We start from the raw sequence: 19,332 nt of genomic DNA on the forward strand, positions 1-19,332 counted from the left end.
AATCTGAGCTTGGTACCTAGTAAGGTGGACAAAACAGTGGATGTACAAATGCCTAACCTGTTTCTATAACGAGTAAATGAAGCTTTCCACTTCTGATCTCGATGTACAGGCCTATACACTTGATGAGGGAAGCCTATGTTTATTGTAACAAAAGAGGAATCTTCCTTCAGGCCTTTTGAGTAAGTCTGTGTCACTGTATAGATTCTTTTTTAGGGTTGAATTGAGGAAAATTTTGGAAACGTGTTTGGAAACACGTTTTGCTTAGAGGTATGCCAATAAGGAGTACAGTCTTTTTCTGAGGAATAAAACAAGAAGAGTTTTTAGATTTGTTTGTCCTTTCATTGAGACTTTTGGAAAGGATTTGTTTGTTCACTCCCTGTAGATAGAACAGCCCTTATACCTCAAGGTAGAGTAACTTTACTTGTTCTAACCCAAGACTTCACAAAAATCCTGTCCATCCTGGCAGACTTCATCACTGTTCCATGCTCTCATTTTACCAGTGAGGGAGGGAGTAGTGGTAGGGTGATTTTCTAATAACTTGAAAAACCTGCTGCAGAAAGTTTTTATTTAGTTTCATATGGGACTTGGATTGTACAAAAAAATTCTATGGTTTGAAAGATACAACTACCTGTTGGATATGATTCTAAATGAATAGTACACGACTTTGCTTTGTGTTCAGTAACATACTGCACAGGATCTCTTAAATGGTGACAAGTCTGGCTAATGACATGGTTTCTATACAGGAAAAGTAGATGATGGATTTTAATATATACCGATATATAATAGAACACTTACAGTGAAAACTACATGTGAAGTGGTTTTAAAACAAGAATATATTTTTATAGGTCTAACAAGAAGCTTAAGCATAACTTCCACTGACCAATCAATGTTTGAAAAAGCACAAGGAGAGAAAGTTACGTTGCCGTGTACTTTTGTACTCTCAGAAGAAGATGAAGGCCCGCTAGATATTGAATGGGTGTTGATACCAGCAGATAATCAAAAGAAGGAACAAATAGTAAGTAGACACTTTTTCTGACAGTGTTAATTCAGTCGTTCGAGTACATCAATGTATGAACTTTATTACTGACTTCTTAAACTTCTACCTTTACAGGTTTTGGGGTTCTTGTGATCTTAAATTACTTTGAAGCATCAGCCATATGAAATACAGTGGAAATTTTGGAATATCAGATTAAGTGTGAATTGAGAAGAAATTTCTTACTGTAAACTTGTTTTCTAAAGGAGAACTCTAAAATTAAAAATGCTTCAATTACAGAAAACACACTATGCTTTTATACCTGCATTATTTTCCTGATTGAAAACTGTTTTATGGGAATTTGATTTTAAACATATTGACTCTTCATTAGTTATGAACTCTTTCCTTTATTCAGAAGCCTTATCAAAAAGATTATTCCTTTAGTAGAGAGGTTTGATAGAATGAAGAATAGAGAAATTTTAGACCGTTTTCTTTCAGTTAAAGTCAACTCTGACATGCTGCTACTTGAGCAGCTGTTTGGTTGGAGTGTTCATTGTAGTACTGTGTGTGATATTTTGAAGATTGAGATATTTGGCTATGTCATGCCTCTGGCATTATTCAAAACAGTAGAAAGAAACTGTCAATCTGAAGATACCAAATTATTTTGAACGTTTAAATGCCAAGTGGATTTCTGAATCTTATTTCTTTTTTTTTGGTAGATAATTATGTATGCCGTAGACAGGATTTATAATCATTATTATGCTGCTATGAATGAGCGGATGCAGTTTACTAATCCGGATCCCAGATCTGGTGATGGTTCATTGGATATACTGAATTTAAAGGCATCAGACACTGGCACGTACCAGTGCAAAGTGAAGAAGGCTCCTGGAGTTCAAAGCCAAAAAATACAGTTGACTGTACTTGGTAAGATAATGTTTTTCTTGAATTTTCAGTGACACTTTTTATGTGTTTATTCCATCATATATTTAATATATAAAATGAAAACTTCTGTCAGGCAAAGTCAAACTGAATATGTGATGATGCATCCACTGTTGAGACTTTGCAAGGGGGTTGACTTTGTTCTGTTCTGGGGAATGAAGGGAATAATATTCGGAATAATGAGCATTAAAAAAAATTCTGTACATGGCTTGTATTTTGTAGCAAATCTTCCCACGTGTAGAAGTGGTTTGTTGCACAAGCTTTGTGTTTAGCAAAATTGACTCACCTACTAGAACACAACTAGTAAGCATTTTTATTGTGACTATTAGTAATTCAATAATACTTTGTTTATTAGTAAAGCCAGCAAGGACTAAATGTTCCATTGAAGGATCACACGAGATTGGAAAAGATGTTATCTTGAAATGTGCATCACAAGAAGGATCCCCACTTTTGTCTTACGACTGGAGAAGAGTATCTGGCACACAGGAACTTCCTGCCACTTCCATGCTGAGTACTGTCAAACTTCACTTATTATTCTAAAATACTTCAAGATTGCATTTGTGTTTTTGGCTTATCTTGACTGTGAGCATCCCATGCTTAATTTTAGTATCGAGCAGTCAAAATAAGTGTCACTTCTGCCTTCTCACTGGATAATAAAACTGACTTTGAAACAAGTTGGGGGGTGTTTTGGTGGTGTTTTTGGATTGGTTGTGTGGTTTTTTTAAAAATTCTTAGTGGGAAATGTTTCAGGCTTTAAGTTGAGATTCTTACCATTAGGCTGCAGAATCATGCTCATCTGTGCATGAGTGTGTGAGTTCTCTTTCTTGGTGATGTTGGGTGCGTTTGTGCTCAGGTGAGCAGTGGGGAAGAGTGAGACCAGAGTTTAGACTGGTGGTTAGAGCTGCCTTTAGGGAAGTGGAGATAAGCTTAAACTGAACTGAGATCTTCACTTTCTGATCAAGTGACAGAACTTAAGTTCTTTAAGAAGTCTTTAGAAGAAAAGCTCTCCTGAGTAAGAAGAGGTAAACCTTCTCTTCTCCTTTACAAGAGCTGACATCCAGGAGAGAGTTATACCTTATGAATTTTGACTAATGGATCACAAATTATTATAGTGGTGGTGTATTGGATTTTTATTGTAAGAACGTAATTGTAGAAGGTTAATTTGTGATTTTGACTTCATGAAAGTTATTTCAGAATATTTTTTTTAAAGTACTGCTCAGTACCAATATTTTTTGACCTTTTTTATAGTTATGAAAACTTTGATGGTGCGTTTTCCTTGCAGATGAAGCAATTTAAGAATCAGCTTACAAATAAGCATATTTTAACTCAGGTTGTGCAGGACATATAGGACAAAGTGGCTACTTTTAGACACATGATACCAAAGTGATTTGCTAGGTGAGAGGGAGTTAAGAACTTCTGTGGTTCTGTGGGTCTTCTATCCTCCCTTAACTGATGCCTTAGAAAATTCAGGTATGGTTTCAGTTTAATTGATTTAAAGCAAAAAAAAAACCCCAAAACCAACCCACAACATTGACTTCTGTGAACTTCTCCAGTCTTCTTTAAACTTCTGTTGATTAGAACCTCTAAGATCTTAGAAAGAAGATATCTCAAAACCAGCTACATATGACAAACCTTGTACTGTTTTTTGTTTTGACCTTGCCTCCTGGTAGTGCTGTTTGATCTCTTATTTATTGTTTTGGCAGTGAACAGTTGATCACTAGTGTCCTTCTCTGTAACAACCAAGATCTTAAGCTGTTGTTACTCCCCTTTCTTCACATCCCAGATTTGTCTCATGGTAACAAAAAAAATCGTTTGACAGTACCAGTGCTGGACAAGAATGACTGAGGAAGTACGCAAAAGGGGCATGTAACTCAGTAAAACAATGTTTGCTTTGGGCTTCAGGTTTGGGGACACTGAACTTGTTCTCAGGAATCTAGATGCTACCTAACTTGTTGTTCAGCAGGAAGAGCAAAGTATTTGTGTGGTGCTTTGTTCCTTTGATGTAGTGTCTTGCAGTGCTGGTGACAAATCTGTTAGCAGTTAAAGCATGCCAACCATTTGAAGTTCATATAGGAGAATCTCACAAAGGTAGTTGTCAATGGCTTTAGAAGCCCTGGGGAAATAAGTACTCTTTTTGTTTTCACTGATTTACATCTCCTACTCTGTCAGCATAGCTAGACTTAATTGGTGACCCATTGGAGTGCAGCGTTTAGGTTGGTTAGACCTCATGTAGAGCATGGGTTCTGCAGGCATCTAGGCTGGTTGTACAGAATCAGTTTAGACAGAGAGAAGAGAAGGAGGTACTTCTGGGATGCAGTTAATCTTCTGTATTTTAGAATTCTATGTTAGGATGAGAGAACTTCCTACTTTAAGCATCTGTTCCTTTCAGTTGACAGAGCAATTAGTCTGTAGGCTTAATAAAGTCAAATGCTGAGGAATAAATTTCTAACGAGGTAGAAGGCTTTTACAAATAATATTTTGCAGCACAATAGACTTTTGGGGTATTTTTAACACTGCATTTTCAGTTAAGATCTCTCATCTATGTGCTGTATTAATAATTCTGTAGTATTGAATATGGAATTAAACTTTGGAAAACTGTAAACCTTTACCTTTTGTTGTTTGTAGATAAAAATACAGGGGAACTTCTCTTGAAAAATGCCTCTCAAGACTATTCTGGTACATACAGTTGTGTGGCCTCAAACAGAGTTGGCACGGATGAATGTTCTGTTCAGCTGAATGTCACCCCTCGTAAGTGTTTGCTGTGTAACGGTCACATAGTGTTTTGTGTATTAAAACTGAATAATCTTGTTTTTCTAAACTCCGAAAAGGTTAAAAAACCAACCCTGTTTTGTAACTGATGGTTGCCACTTCAAGTCTTTACTTCCCCAAATGTTGCTTTTTGTGCAGAAAGCTGTAACTCTTATTATTTTAAATGCATGTGATTGAAGCATACCCTCTGTGATTCAGTGATATACTCTTAACCTGGATCATGTGAAAACATACTGGTTTTAACGTTGAGAGAAAAGAAGTTGGTCATATAAATTTGATACTTAACAAACAGTATTGTTATTTATCTATTCTAGCTATAAATACAGCTGGTATAATTGCTGGAGCTATTATAGGAACTCTGCTGGGTCTTTTTATACTGGCTTTTCTCATCTTCTGTTGCTGTAAGAAACATAGAGAGAAGAAATATGAGAAAGAAGTACACCACGAAATCAGGTAACAACATACCTCTAACTTCTGAGCAGTATTTGAGGATTAACTTTTAAATGTTTATTTCTGCAAGTAAGATTCTTAACAGTTGAGACTTCTGTCTTAATCTGGAACGCTTATTAATGTACTAACAGCTTGTCAGAGAACTTTTTGTTTTGATTATGGTATAGTCATGTCTAATTTCAGTAAAGATTTTAAAGGCAATGAATACTTGATTTTTTTTTTTTGAGCTTAAACTAATATGTGAGTCTCTTGGCTACTGTCTCAGAATAGAAAGAAGCAATCTGAAAATTTGTTTTGTAAGCTCCCACATAGCTATAGTGACTGACTCGTGTTCTGCAACTGTTTTTTTGTTTATTTCAGAGAAGATGTTCCACCTCCAAAAAGTCGCAGTTCAACAGCCCGCAGCTACATAGGCAGCAATCGTTCTTCTCTGGGTTCAATGTCTCCCTCAAATATGGAAGGATATACCAAAACTCCATATAGCCAAGTCCCAAGTGAAGACTTTGAACGCGCTCCTGGTCAAAACCCAACCTTTGCATCTTCAAAGGTAGCTGCACCTAATTTAAGTAGAATGGGAGCTGTTCCAGTGATGATTCCGGCACAAAGCAAAGATGGGTCCATAGTATAAAATATTACTAATTTAAATGCTCTTTTTAAAGTGTTCATTGTAAGTATTAGAGAAACTACCATGTCCATCCCTCATTTAAAAAATGGCATGCAACTTTCCTTGAAGAAAATTAACAAGTTAGTTTGAAAAGCCATGAATTCTTTTAATTTGAAACTTAGGAGTATATGATAGTTGAACTATTTGCTAAAAGCATTGAAGTTCCTAAATAAATATCAGACACTGAAGGTATTTGGACCTCTGATAGGTTGCTGAAGAGACACTGTCAGCTGATGTGCCGTTCTGAATATGTAACAGCGAGACACAAGTGAGAAGTAACAAAAGCATTTCATATGTAGGCCATGAAGTTTCTCAGAGTTCCTGAAACTTTACCCTCAATTTTGGAATAGCAGAAGTATTTTAGCTTGGCCACTCTCTGGTTGTAGAAGGCTGAAATACTGAGGATGACTTTGAATTCTGTTCAGACTCTGAATATTTATGCAGTTCTTTAACCTGGTAATGTTTGTTTGGAGCACTTCTTGAGCTCTTATTTCAGGGGCTGCCAGTTATTGGATTGGTTCACTTAATTTAATGAATCTATTCTGAATTTAAAATTTCTGTGAGTAGAAACGTGACAGAAGACTTTGCAAGCTCTTTGAAACATGAATTTTTCTGTAATAACTAGTTTTAGTTACGTCAGATAACAAGAGGTCCTATTGGGTTGTTGGTAATGGTATCTAAGCTTTGAAAGCTATAGATCCAACTTTTGCTGTCACAGGAAGAACGAATATGCATCTCTAGACATATACAGGTCTTAAGTTAATTTTACCTTGTATTTTCCAAAGCCTGTTTAGATTCTAAGGCAGTGCTCTTACTTATTTCCAAACCAGTTACCTAGAAGCTCCATGGGGTTTTAATGAAAGCTGTCAAATAACTGGTATTTGCTATCTGTCCTCTTGCTCTAACATCACTTTGGAAAAATCTTTTCCCATATACACGTAAGCAGTTGTTATCCTTTAGTTAAGATGCTAATGTCTTTCTGTATGAATTTGCAAGTTTAAAGCTCCTTTCTTCTTGCTTCTTCAATAGCCCTAAGTATTCTTATTAACAGACATTTAGACTTTTAAGAGCAAGAGTTTCATGCAACCAGAATCTGAGAGGAAATAGTTATCCAGAATTGTTGATACAAATCTCATGTTTAAAGACTAAAACCCTTTATTCCCGGTTTTGCAAACTTAAACTCATCCTGTGCTGGGGGGTGGGAGGGGAAGTCCCTTCAGCTTGTTCTAGCTACAGATGTTAAAAACTGCAAGGTATTTTGAAAAACTCTACAGGCAATTAGTATGTGGCACTGATGTTGAAGGAAATCTCTGAATAGCCTGCTGAAAGATGTTAGGATTATTTGTATGTAGCAAGAGTGTGAGGAAAAAAATATTTCCCCAAACTTCTAGGTTTAGTGCCTGCTTTTTTGTAGCTGCTTATAGATCTGTGATAAATTCTTTGGCTTACTACTAAATGTTTGTCCTATCTGTAGTTAGGTGCACAATTTTTGGCTAGCACTACTGATGTAAAGAACATACCCTTCATACTGAATTTAGAAACTTGAATGGCTATTAAGTATTCTAGACTTAGTTTTACACATTTGGGACTTTTTTATATTGTAAACTGATACTGTTAGAGACCAGGTTTTTTTATCTTTCATGTGTGCCTTTTCAATAAACTTTACCTGATTGTAACTTCTGATTTTATAAAATTTCTGGTGCCTAAATTTACTGCTTGGACAGGTGCTTAGATGATGGTACAGTTCTTAAAACATGACACTGTGAGCTGATTTCTTGATTCTTGTGTACTATTCATATCTCTTCATGCCTATTTTTGGATGTGACTTCAGTGGCTCTCTCTGTATTGTTCTATATTTCAAAATGTCAGTTACTCCTTCAACTGCTAATTATCATCTAAGTGTTTATATTCCTGAAAACTGTTCAGTTGTTGTACCAGTGTGATGGATGATTGACTTTTACTTGTGTGGTAAATAATAGGTTTAGTAACTGTGCCAAACACATGCTTATGAAGAACAATAGATGAGGAGACATCTTCTTGCATCCAATTATTGTGATAGAAGAGACTTCCGAGATTTTAATCATACACTGATTGTTTACGTTGAAACTAAGGCCTTCCTTAATTAAAAGGGTATAGTTATTTTGAATACAAGTTGAGTACAAAACTAAACTGAATCACAGACTGAGAGATAGCTATAAACCTAAGCAACAAGGCAACAAACCTACTGAATTTGGCTCTTAGCCATCTGTGGACATATGTGAGATTAGACGTGTGGTTTAGTTTTTTGTTTGTTTGCTTTTGGGTTTTGTTTTTGGTTGGTTGTGTTCTGTTTGTTTGGTTTGGGTTTTTTTTGGTTTGGCCTGAGACCCTGTGCTTTCCGTCAGGTAAGCCCTAGGACACTGCAGAACAGAAACTTATCTCACTAAAGCATACAGAGCAGAGTTTACGTATGCTTAATGCTCTGTCAGTTTGTACAAAATAATAAATGGACAGAACAACAGAAGGACAGCGTGACGTGCCCTCAGAGCCTAGCTGTTAGGCTTAGCAGCCTTGACAGTGTCTGTCTATTTATGTAATTGCATGGAAAAAAAAGAAATGGAATCTGACATAGTCCTTATCTGAAATAAAGAACCTCTGACTTGGGGTAAGCTTTGCCTCAAGTTGGTATCATCGTGCCGTTTTCGATGGATCCAAGACTACTATGAAAACATAATACTGCTATTATGAATTATTTCTTTAGTCAACAGATTGTTCACTTACACTGAATTGTGATCCTCAAAAGCAGCTGCTATAGTTTAGCAAAGACTTGTAGCTGTGTAGATGAACTGTTTAAACACGTGAGGTGTCTGATCTTGCAGATAATTCTGCTAACAGAACTCTTCTAGGAAGTAATGGCAGCTGATATACCAGTTAGAAGGTGGCATTTTAAATGTCTAATTTTATTAAAAAAAAAAAAAAGGGGGGGGTGGGGTGGGGTGGTACCATTATGTAAATACTCTCAGTGAACTCAAGATCCCTCTAGTTAATGTCATGACTGTAAACTTGCCTGTTGAGGACTACTATATATAGAAGAACCACCTCCATTTTAGCATGGTGTGAATAAAGTGTTAGACTTGTAATACTGTAGAGGTTATGTAACACTTGTCCATACATTACAAGCGTTTTCATAAACTTTCTAAAATGGATATTTAAAGATATTTGTGTGAAACTTCCTTACCTAAAAACGAATACTTCTTCCAAAACTGTGTAGTGCCCAGAACTGCCTTGTTGGAGGGGTAAAAAATGACTTTTGAAAGAAATGTACAATGCATACATCTTTCTCAACTGATAGTCGCATTCGTGTTAGATGTATGCTTCCTGCTTAATAGTGCAAGTAAGACTTCTTAATTGCAAGTTTTTCTGTAATGCTGAATATTGTATATTACTGCTTTCCATGATAGGCTTTTGGGTTTGTTCTTAACAGTGTATATTCTGGATCACTTTAGATCTTTGTTCCAGTCTAAAGACATAATACTAATTGTCACTTAAACCTTGTTTTATACACTTGATAGGTGCTTTATGGGACCTTTCGGTTATTGGTCCTCTAGCATTGAGGCACAGCTCAATTGAAATTGGAGCAATAATATTTCCTGGAATCCAAAATGTTATGATGTTATGTTATGCTTCTCATGCATAAAGCATGGACTTTGAATATTAATATGAATTTCAGTATGACATTTTATATCCACACTTTTGGGGGAATGGTATTTTAAAATACAAGTATTGTGAGTGAATTTGTAAAAACAAAATCCAAAATTTTAAAATGCTGTAGTTCTGTGACAGACTTGTGTACTTTTTGAAATAAAACTGTTGGAGAAAACAGTAGTCTGTCTTTATTTTAAAGCAGCACTTGTGTATAGCTTCAGCTTTCTCTTTAAGCAGTTGGAAATGAACTAATAAATATGGCTGTGTATACCATGCTGGCATTTATAATTTTATATTTTGTTTTTGGCCCCCCCCCCCCCCCCCATTAATGTCTAAGGGAAGTAAAACTTCAGATACTTTAAAACATGCACTTATTTGTGGCTTCCAATTGAAGATACATAGATGTAGTGATCGATTTTAAAAACACACCAGAGTGATCTCAACAGTTAATCTGAAACAGAAGGCTGGAAAGGAACTGTATATTAAATGTCATCCCTCTTTATCTTAGGTAGAACTGAAAATTCCTGAAACTGATAAATTCTTGTCTTTTAAAATTCAGACAAGCAGGTTTACAGCACTCAAAGCATGTTGGTAAAATGCCTGGTTTTATATTGTCAGTTAACGTGCATCTTTTTTGATTCAAGTGAAGTTGACTTGGTTTGCAAGGCCAAGGGCTGGGGAGTATCCCAACTGATTGCTGTCCTTGTAATTTTACCTAAGATTAATGCAATTTCTCCAGTGTTGTCTTGGGCACATGTTTAGTTTTAGGAAACAAAGTCTGGCATGGGCTCTGTTTGCATTAATGGCATGTTTTATGTTTCTATCGTTGGAGGCCTAATTAGCTTACATTTGTTCATAACGTATGCATATCTTCCTATGTAAATATGTATCTGCGCTATGCCCGATGTTTCAGTCACTTTGTGCATTGCATATTAAAAAAACCCTGTCTGATACATGTGTGCACAAGCGTATGAAGTTAAATAGAATAATGATGAAAACCTCTAGGATTTTTTCTGTTTCAAATTAAGATTTGTGCTTAAATACAAAAGGAAACCTCATAAAAAATGAAGGTTCATGTTTGTCTCTATTTGTAGAGCTCTGAGAAATGTTTCTACACCCTTCTAATGTTAATGTTGGGACATAAGTTCAAGACTTCTGTCCTTTCCTAAGGTTGCAGTTTTGTCACAGATGGCACTCGCATGTCTCAGCTGCTCCAGGTCATTCATTTAGAGATGAGATGATTGTGAGTCAGAGAAACTCAAGTCCCTCCAGCTTGTCTGTGGGAGCTCCAGCAAAGCAGATAGCGTTTTCCCAAGAGTTCCCTGGAAGAATAGAGGGCACTCATCATGTGGCAGTTCTACAAAACCTTTGTGGTCCTGACGTACGTATTAGACAATGCCTTGGATATAGTTTTTTAAAAGGTCTGTCTTTCTGGGTATTTTTCTCTGAACATCTTAGAGTGACTGCTTACTGTTTCACATCTACTTCTCAGATGGAGAAGCTTGAGTTCTTTCAAGCTCTATGATAATGTTGATGGGCAATTAATTGTTAGACTGTTTTAGAAAACAGTTAATGCCAGTGACTTAGCCTTGCTTTCTTGTGTGTAAAATCCATAAAACAAACCCAAAAGAGCTTGTGAAGGTAACAGCTGATCAAGGAGCAAAAGCAAGAGTAGAGTGAAAGAAGCTATGAACGTTGCCTACCTTTCCAGATCTCTAAAATTACCTTTCACCTGTGGGATGACTGTAGGTGATTGCTCACAGCATGAAGGCTTGCATCTTAATATAAAAATATGTGTACTTGAGTTACGAAGATTCTGTTGCTTTTTTAACTTGCTTCAGGCTTTTTGCCGAATGGTACAGGCTCAGCTGTCAGGAGAAGAATGTGAGCCTTTAATTTAATAAAATAACCACTCTGGCAGGAAAATGACCCGGAAGATTGCACTGTCCCTGTTTCACACTTACATTCAAAGCCAAGTTTCTGAGAATAGGGATCCTCTAAGGACCCTTTGATTTTCACATTGTTGTAAGTCAATGTTAGTGTCACCCTCCTAAGTTGGAGTTTTGAAGTCTTCAACATTCAGATGTTGAGTACTGGCTAGGGTTCTTTGAATATGCAAAGTCAATAGCATTTAGCAGCAGCAGCTGCTAGCTGGGTCAATTGTAGCATATTATTCAGGGAACATTAAGGAAGTTGTGCAACTCCTGTACAGGAACCTTGTATGATGTCAGGATTGCTAGATGGCGGGAGGGGAGTAGCGTTATAAAGAAGTTGAGCGTGTTGGTTACACAACTTGATTATGTAACAACTTAAAAACATGGCAATATTAGAAGAGACATTAACATCTGAAAGCACATCACTTTTACCTTCAGTAATCTAATTTTTTCTTCGGGGGAAAAACCTGTGGAGGCAGTATGTCTGCTGGGAAGCGCAGAAAGCTGTGTGATGCAGTGACAGTTGTCCCATTTCTCAAGGCTGTGAGCTGCAGGCAGGCAGGATGAAAATTGGGTGCTGTACCTGAAGGGTACTGGGCTCTTTCCCCAGCGTACTTTTCCTAATTGCAATATGGGGAGAGGAAAGCAGAGAAGTCTGATCAGTTTGTGGGGAATTTTGTAGGAAGGACCTGAATTCTGGAAACACAAATGGGCCTGTTCAACTTCGGGAAGCCTTTCCCTACTCTGGTTTCCAGCAGCGTCTGATTCAGGGCTTTTCAGATAATCTGCAAAACCTTTCTGCATTTAGAGTTGCTTATAGAGCCAGCATATCGTCATTGCTTAATTTGCAGGGTCTTGCGCTCTCATGAAGTAACTTCTGTATGTGATGGTTTTGGTTATGTTGTAACAATACTGTATAAAGAAACAGTCAAACTGTAGAGTGAAGTCTCCTGAACACCCCCCACAGGGCAAACAGTGACAGCACAGCTTCATGGTGCTCTGGGCCCAAACATCTCCAGGGCTGCAGTGGTCTCTGAGGTTAGGTAGCAACTCATTCAGAATGTGGTATCAAGGAGTAGTAAATCAGATGGTAAAGAGCTCTAGAAGTAATTTAATCTACTACCATTGGTGTAATAATTTCCAGTTATGTCAGTTTTGCAAATTATGTTTTGTGTGAATAGGAAAACTGCGACTTTGTTCCTTGCGGCCAGTTACTGCTGTACAAATGAAGTAACACCTTTTCATAGCTTATGATTTGGTCTGTTCCCTGATTTGTAAGCGAAACTATTCTCCCATACAGGAATCTGAATCTCCTTATCTCATATCACTTGGTAATACTTTACTTGTCAAACAGCAATCAGGATTAGTCAAATTTCACAGAAGTAAAAGTGTGCGGCAGAGCATCTGTTCTCGGTGTTTAAGGTCTCCGATTGCAACCAGCAGCAGCACCAGCTCACAGCATCTCTCACTAGTTGTCTGAATGGGTGGTGGTTCTGAGAAAATAGTTGCTGAAGTCAAAGCACTTGTGCTGCCCCTTACCTGGCTGTAGGAGATCACGATAAAATTGTTACTTAAGATTTACATGTACTAGTAGGATAGCTCAGGTGGGAGGGATACTGCTACCCTTAGACCAGAAATAGAGACATCTGGTGGTAATACATAAAGCTACTGAATTGCTTGTGACTGCTAAAGACTACAACTCTAGGGCACAGCTGGTGGTTTGTGGAACATGTCAAAAAGCTTATGTTGTGGCTGCCAGCACCGAACTTCTTATCCGGATAAATAAAATGCCCTTCCATGTCACTTCCATTCCTGTAACTGTCAAGAGCAGAAACAGTTCATCTAAGCTGTAAGAGCTGTAAAATACAAAAGAAACCTTGTGATTACTGTATCTTTCACTGTTTCTTGTTGTCACTCAAGAAAAATTATAACTTACTGGAAGGGCACAGCTTCAAATGACCTGTTTGGTCTTGCCCCGGTTTTGTCCTTGTATTCTGTAATTCAATATGGAATTGCTTAAGAATTGCAGTGTCTTTTTCTCTCACTTCAGACTTGGGTTGTGGTTTGGGTGATCTGTTTATGTAACCTATTTAATTTAATTACCTTGTATACCTACTTAAGATGAGAAAATTCACTGTGTTTAAAACACAGAACTTTAAAAAAAAATAAAAATGCCATGGTACTCCCGTATGGTCTCCAGCCCATTTGGGGGGGGAAAAAAAACCACAAAAAAACCCCCACAAAACCAACATTTTATGGCTAAGTGAGAGTGCTTTCTATTGAAACAAAGTAATTACATGTTGTATTTGGGAATATGGAACACCCTCTCTCTGCTGACCCTTGGGCAGCCTGCATCTCTTTCTCTCTGCAGCTAAACACGACCTTATGGCTTTGCTGGTGCTTTGCAGTGACTTGCTAAGAAATGTTATGTTTCCCAGCAGAAAGCAAACCTTCTTAGGTGCTGGAAGCTTATTTTCTTATTGCTTACTCAGGAACAGAGTTTAGGTAGGAAAAGGGTTATTGTAATCTGCATTAGTGAAGGCATTTTGTTTTTTCTATATAAGCTCTGACAAAGAGCTGTAAACTACAGAGATCATTAAAGGAAACGTACAGCTGAGGCATGGATGTAGTTCTTGGTAGGTTTTAACAGTTGTGGTGAGAAACTCTATTTTACCTTTATATGTGCTGTATTTCTATACCAGAAATACGTACTTTTACATCCCTTTTATTTAACAACAACAACAAAAAAAAGTGTAACTGAAGCCTGATTGACTAGTATGGACCAGAGCTTAGAGTTAGGAAAATAGACATTTTAATGACTCAGACTGAAGTTAAGGTCACCAACGATGTTTCTTCATTTGCAGCTCATTCAGGAAAAAGAAATTCCTCAGACGCATTATAATCATATCTGTTGGTTTACTTTTAGGAGTAAGACAATGAAAATTGTGATCCTTGTATAGATAATGTACAGTTCTGATCATGCTAGACTTGCATACATGAAAGGCATTGAAGTTTTAAACGTCAATTACACGTTTTTAAAATCAAGGGCTTGTTGCTACTTGAAGTATATTAGGTGTATTATTTAAATATATATGTGTATCAGTGTGATTTTTATTATTTTTTAATAGTGCATGAACTGGGTGGGCAGGCAGGAATCTCAGACAACCCACTAAAATCCTTTATTCCTAGATGAAAGAGTTGGAAGGAGTGTTAAAGCCTTTATGCTCAACAGTACTTTCTGTTGCCTACATTAGCGTAATTTCCACACCCCTGGTGTTACCTGGGCAAGCTAGGGTTTTAATCAGTGCTCTGAGTGGGGTATCCAACTGGCAGTGAAAATTGGGTCATTATATTACACATATGAATTTTATTCTGACAACACCCCGTGACTGTGCCAACCATATTAAATAGTAACTTGCTGCTGGCTTTATGCTTTGAACATGGTGGGGGAATTGCTGAACGTGCAAGGAGGCTTAGGACATCCTTAATACTCGACGTAGCTAACAGAAGCTCGTTCACCTGCAATAATAATAAAAGAATTCCAAGGCAAGGGAACCTGATTAACAAAGTGGAGGATTAGGGCTGATGTCCTGGCTTTGTCATGACTAGCCATGTGGGTGGGGTTTTTTTGGTGGTGGGGTTTTTTTAACTTTTATTTTTTAACATTGACATCTCTCTGTTCCTTGGCTTCCACATCTGTTAGAATGCAGATAATTCTGTTGACTTTTAGGGACTGGAGTTTCCCATCACACTGATCTTTTTTTTAAAGTTATCCTTGATTAAGCTTCTCAGTCTTCACTAGCTGCCCCTCCAGTGCTTATTTTCACGTCTTTCATAATCACATACAATTTTCAAATGTATGTATTTAAAGATAGTTACCTTGGTTAGAACATTTGTGGCTGTCTCTGTCTCCTGCTATTTGTTGGTTTTAATTCTGTCCTGACAATAGTCACCCTTGCAGTACTTTTAACGCTGCCTGGGTATTTTTGAGTTGTAGTAAGAGGGCAGATCTCATCAGGCGGCTTCCTGAGGGTGAAAGACCCCTCAAAGCCCATTGCCAGTGCAAAGGGAAATGTGTTTCCTCCCAAGGCTTTGTCAGAGATCCCTGCTTCGATGCCTGCTTGGCATCACCTCTGGAGGAGGCAGCTTCTCCCTCTTTCTGCTCTATAGTAGGTAGAAGAGCATATTCCCCTGGGCTGGTGTCCCTCCTCACTCAGCTGGGTGACTTGACACTCCCTCACCACCCTTTTCCTGCTGCTCACTTAGTAGCGTGTTGGAAAGTATTCTCAGGATAAGGCAGTTCATCCTATTTATTTTGCAAATACAGAACCAAGATGCGTTGATCGTTACTGATATTGGAGGTATCTAGCTGTGTATACTTATACTGCCAGGCTGAGATACCTAGAGACATAAAGCTCCTTGTCGTCATTGCATTGGCCCTGTCCGCAACAAATTACTCGTGTTTGCCTTTTTATACCACTTTCCTCTGCCTACAGCTTCCCACTGACATTGGTGGCCGACCTTCCTCTTTCTATTACACGCCGCCTTTTTTTCTGATTGCTGGATTTATTTCACTACTGAAGCAGGATGGATTTTTAGAAGGTTTTTCTCTTTTCTGAGTATAGTACGTTGATATTGAACACGCTTTTGTGGAGGGTCATTCCTTTTACTGATCTTTTCTGTCATAGTTTTTGTTCCTAACCAGTTTCACTCATTTCTGGTGTAAGCATTAGGCACTTAAAATATATGGTGTATTTAGTTTAATTTTAGTCTGGCCCCTGTTTTTCTAGTTTAAATGTAATAAGGTTATGATTGCAAGTACCTGGGCAGACAGCAGTTTCTCATTAATTGATGTTTTTCCTTGCAACATTCAGAAGAGTTACCACATCTTGTTTGTAAGTTACAACACTAGTGGGTGGATTTTTTTTTCTTGTTTGCTTTATCGAAGCTGCGTGAATAGCTTCTAGCTGCATGCTAGGGTTCACTTGCCAGGCTGTGTTTTTCTTTACCTTTTTTTTTTAGTTCTTTTTTTTGGTAGGGATTTGCTTAGATAAGAAGGAAAGAAAATCAAGACTGAAAGTATCAGGACAGTGCAGGCAAAGGAGAACAGATTATGTTGTATTTGTTCCCTTTTGCCCTTGTAGCTCAGTTAAGCATTAGATTTTTAAAAACTCTCGCTTTTCCAAACAACTGGGGGATCAAAAGCTCTCACTCCAGCCCAGCTCTTCTGTGTGTGCCATAGAGCAAATTGTTTTCTTCATAAGCAGGCTGTGTTAGTTGTCTCATGACTGGTTTGTGAAAGGGAGCAAACAGGATGTGCTTGATGGAGAGACGTTGTTACATGAGCCCCTACTCACATGCCAAAAATTTTTATAAATCTAGCTATTCTCGTAGACAAGGCAGGCATGTAAGAGCTCTGTTTCTTCAGGCTTTTCCAATAGAGTGGCCTAGGATGAACTGTGGGGGGGGGGGGGGGGGGGCAGCTTAATCTCTGTTTAGAAGGCATATGTTTACGAACTCTTAACTAGTTATCTGTTCGAGAGCTATCAATGCAAGAGGTCAGAAATAGGCATGTTGTGTTAGCTGTGGTGCAAAGACAGGAATACAGACAGAAAGGACGCTTCTTGCCTCGGTGTTCAGTCCCAATTAATATGCCTCTTACAGAGTATCAGTTAATTTGATCAAATACAATTTCAGGCTGATAGTAGGGTTCTTGTTCCTGTCATAATAGACTTGAGGATAAATGTATTAGCTTAGGGTGGAAAACAAGTTCCAAGAAGAAAAAAAAATGCTGCCCAAATCTTTCAAAAAGGAGAAAATGTTAGGTAAATGATCCTGAAAAGACACTTTTACACTGTTACATTCCTTAAAAGAATAAGTATATAAACAATAGCCAGAATGAAGATGTAAAACAGGTTCTCATGCTAGATAACAGCTTTAAATAGAAAGAAGGCAAATGTAGTGATATAATGCCAAGCAGTACTTGGTACCGATTTGAGTTACGCTTCCAAGCAAAGTTTTGTGAAGGTACTCGATTATTTTTACTGCCATGTGCAACTGGAAGGTTTTGTGTGATGTGTGATTCTAATTGCAATGTGACAGCGTGCAAGGAAGAAAGTGAGATGTTACAAGGTAACCTGAGTCAGTTTTTTTAAATTACTGGTCTTATGGAGAAACTGTTGTGGCATTGAGGCATGTTTTAAAAATCTGCGAGGACTGGTATAATAATACAAAAGCCTGTAATTTGGAGTAAGAAAATGAGGTGTTTACAGTAAATGCAATATATCCATATATATTTGTGCATTATTAATTAGGAAGAGGAGTTTTCTGTTAGAATATCATGTTTGGAAGATTAATTGGTGACTGTCAGCAGAGTCTGAGTACAGGCAGCATATAGAAAAGGCAGTTTTGCAGCATGGAGCGATAGCAAAAATGCTTAGTTATCACTTTTCTTACAATATCAGTCTTGGAATATCAAGTCAAAGAACACAGAGCTGATAAAGAACTCTAACTGGAACAAAGAATTACATTTTACCATCTTTGTGCAAAAAAGTATCCCCAGAAAAAAAAATCAATGAAATTATTTAAGGAACTAGAACTGACTTCTAAGGAAATGGTGAAACAACTGAGTATGCAGGCTGGGATGAGTCACTGGATTCTTTGAGAAAACTGAGTGTTATAGCAGTAAACAACAAAAATGTGTGGTTCTTTGAAATTCAAGTAACTGGTATGAAACTGAGGAGAGAGACATCTAAGCAGACTTGGACAGATACTTTAAAAATTGATGGCAGTAGGTATGCCGCTGACGAATGGAGTCAACTTGCTACACCACTGTGCTGTCTTTCCCCAAGACACTGGTATAAACCCTACTCTGAATGACCATAACTTGGGTGGTGATTGGAATCGTGCATTTAATTACTGTATATTACAGTATCTAGCCTCTTGTTAATATAGATTAATGATATTCTTTCTTTTTATAGCATGACATCGCACACAAGATTGGTGACATAACAGTGGTATAAACATGAAGAAACAGGCATCATTTTTTGCATGACTTTCAAGTGTGGTGAAACTGAAGTACATTATGAAATGAAGTGCTGTTTTTTTACTTGATCTGACTTTAGATTCAAGATTGTTAAGTAGGCTGTACTCAGTTTTGTAAGTACCAAATTTTTTCTTTTATGTGTTTTTAATGCAAAGTTTACAAAGTGACTACCAACATTTTTCTTGCTAGTTCTGTATTTTGAAAAGCGTGCACAATGCCTCCTCTGCTCCACCACCACAGAGATTCAAAAGCTTGTGAGGTTAAAAAAAAAATCAGCTCAGGTAGTAGAAAATATAGCCTTAATCAGTGGGGCGTTGAGAGAGATTGTAATCTGAAATAGAGTAGTTTTGGTTTTCCCCAGCTTTCTGGTCTGCTGATTTGATAGGAAGTGTATCATCTATTCAATGCTGCAGTTGATACCAACGAGGTCTTAGAACCTGTGTGTGAAAAGCGCTGTATGTTAAGATTGTATATATTTTATAACACTTAATAAAAGGTACTTGAACAACACAGTTAACACATGCTTCAGCATAATCTGTTAATGCAGGTGGTGTGGTAATTCATGTCTGTGCACTGCCTCGTTCCTTCTGCTCCCCAATTTACCCTGCAGAAGACCAGAGGGAAGAAGAACGTGCTCTTTAAACCAGGCTAATTATGGGGTCCTTGTTGCCTCCTGCGACATGGAGACTTTGGGTATCAACTTCATAATGAAAATATTAATCTACCTAACCGTGTAAGGATGAAACCACTGTAGAATGATCCCGTGGATGGGAGCGTAGTAATTAATTTTCGGAGCCTGGTACCCTGCTGGTACTCAGGCATTTTTGATAACGTGTTGTCTGTCACAGTCCACATAAATGCTGGGGTGTCCTTC

General features: G+C 37.7%; 1 protein-coding gene across 2 annotated transcripts in view; it reads left to right on the forward strand.

The window, feature by feature from the left end:
* Window positions 1–18,975, forward strand: part of CXADR (CXADR Ig-like cell adhesion molecule) — a 37,650-nt gene extending 18,675 nt beyond the window's left edge. Inside the window, exons 2-8 of one of the 2 annotated variants that reach the window (XM_064470038.1) lie at window positions 846–1,015; window positions 1,693–1,897; window positions 2,268–2,423; window positions 4,538–4,660; window positions 4,996–5,134; window positions 5,492–5,678; window positions 18,394–18,975. In XM_064470038.1, coding sequence (XP_064326108.1) covers window positions 846–1,015; window positions 1,693–1,897; window positions 2,268–2,423; window positions 4,538–4,660; window positions 4,996–5,134; window positions 5,492–5,678; window positions 18,394–18,435 — 1,022 coding nt within the window. In that variant the 3' untranslated portion in view covers window positions 18,436–18,975. Of the gene's footprint in view, window positions 1–845; window positions 1,016–1,692; window positions 1,898–2,267; window positions 2,424–4,537; window positions 4,661–4,995; window positions 5,135–5,491; window positions 9,753–18,393 lie in introns of those variants that run through there. The other variant, XM_064470031.1, reaches the window with a different exon arrangement.
* Window positions 18,976–19,332: the final 357 nt, after the last annotated feature.

This window comes from Phalacrocorax carbo, chromosome 1, assembly GCF_963921805.1.
Source record: "Phalacrocorax carbo chromosome 1, bPhaCar2.1, whole genome shotgun sequence".
Classification (NCBI taxonomy): Eukaryota; Metazoa; Chordata; class Aves; order Suliformes; family Phalacrocoracidae; genus Phalacrocorax; species Phalacrocorax carbo.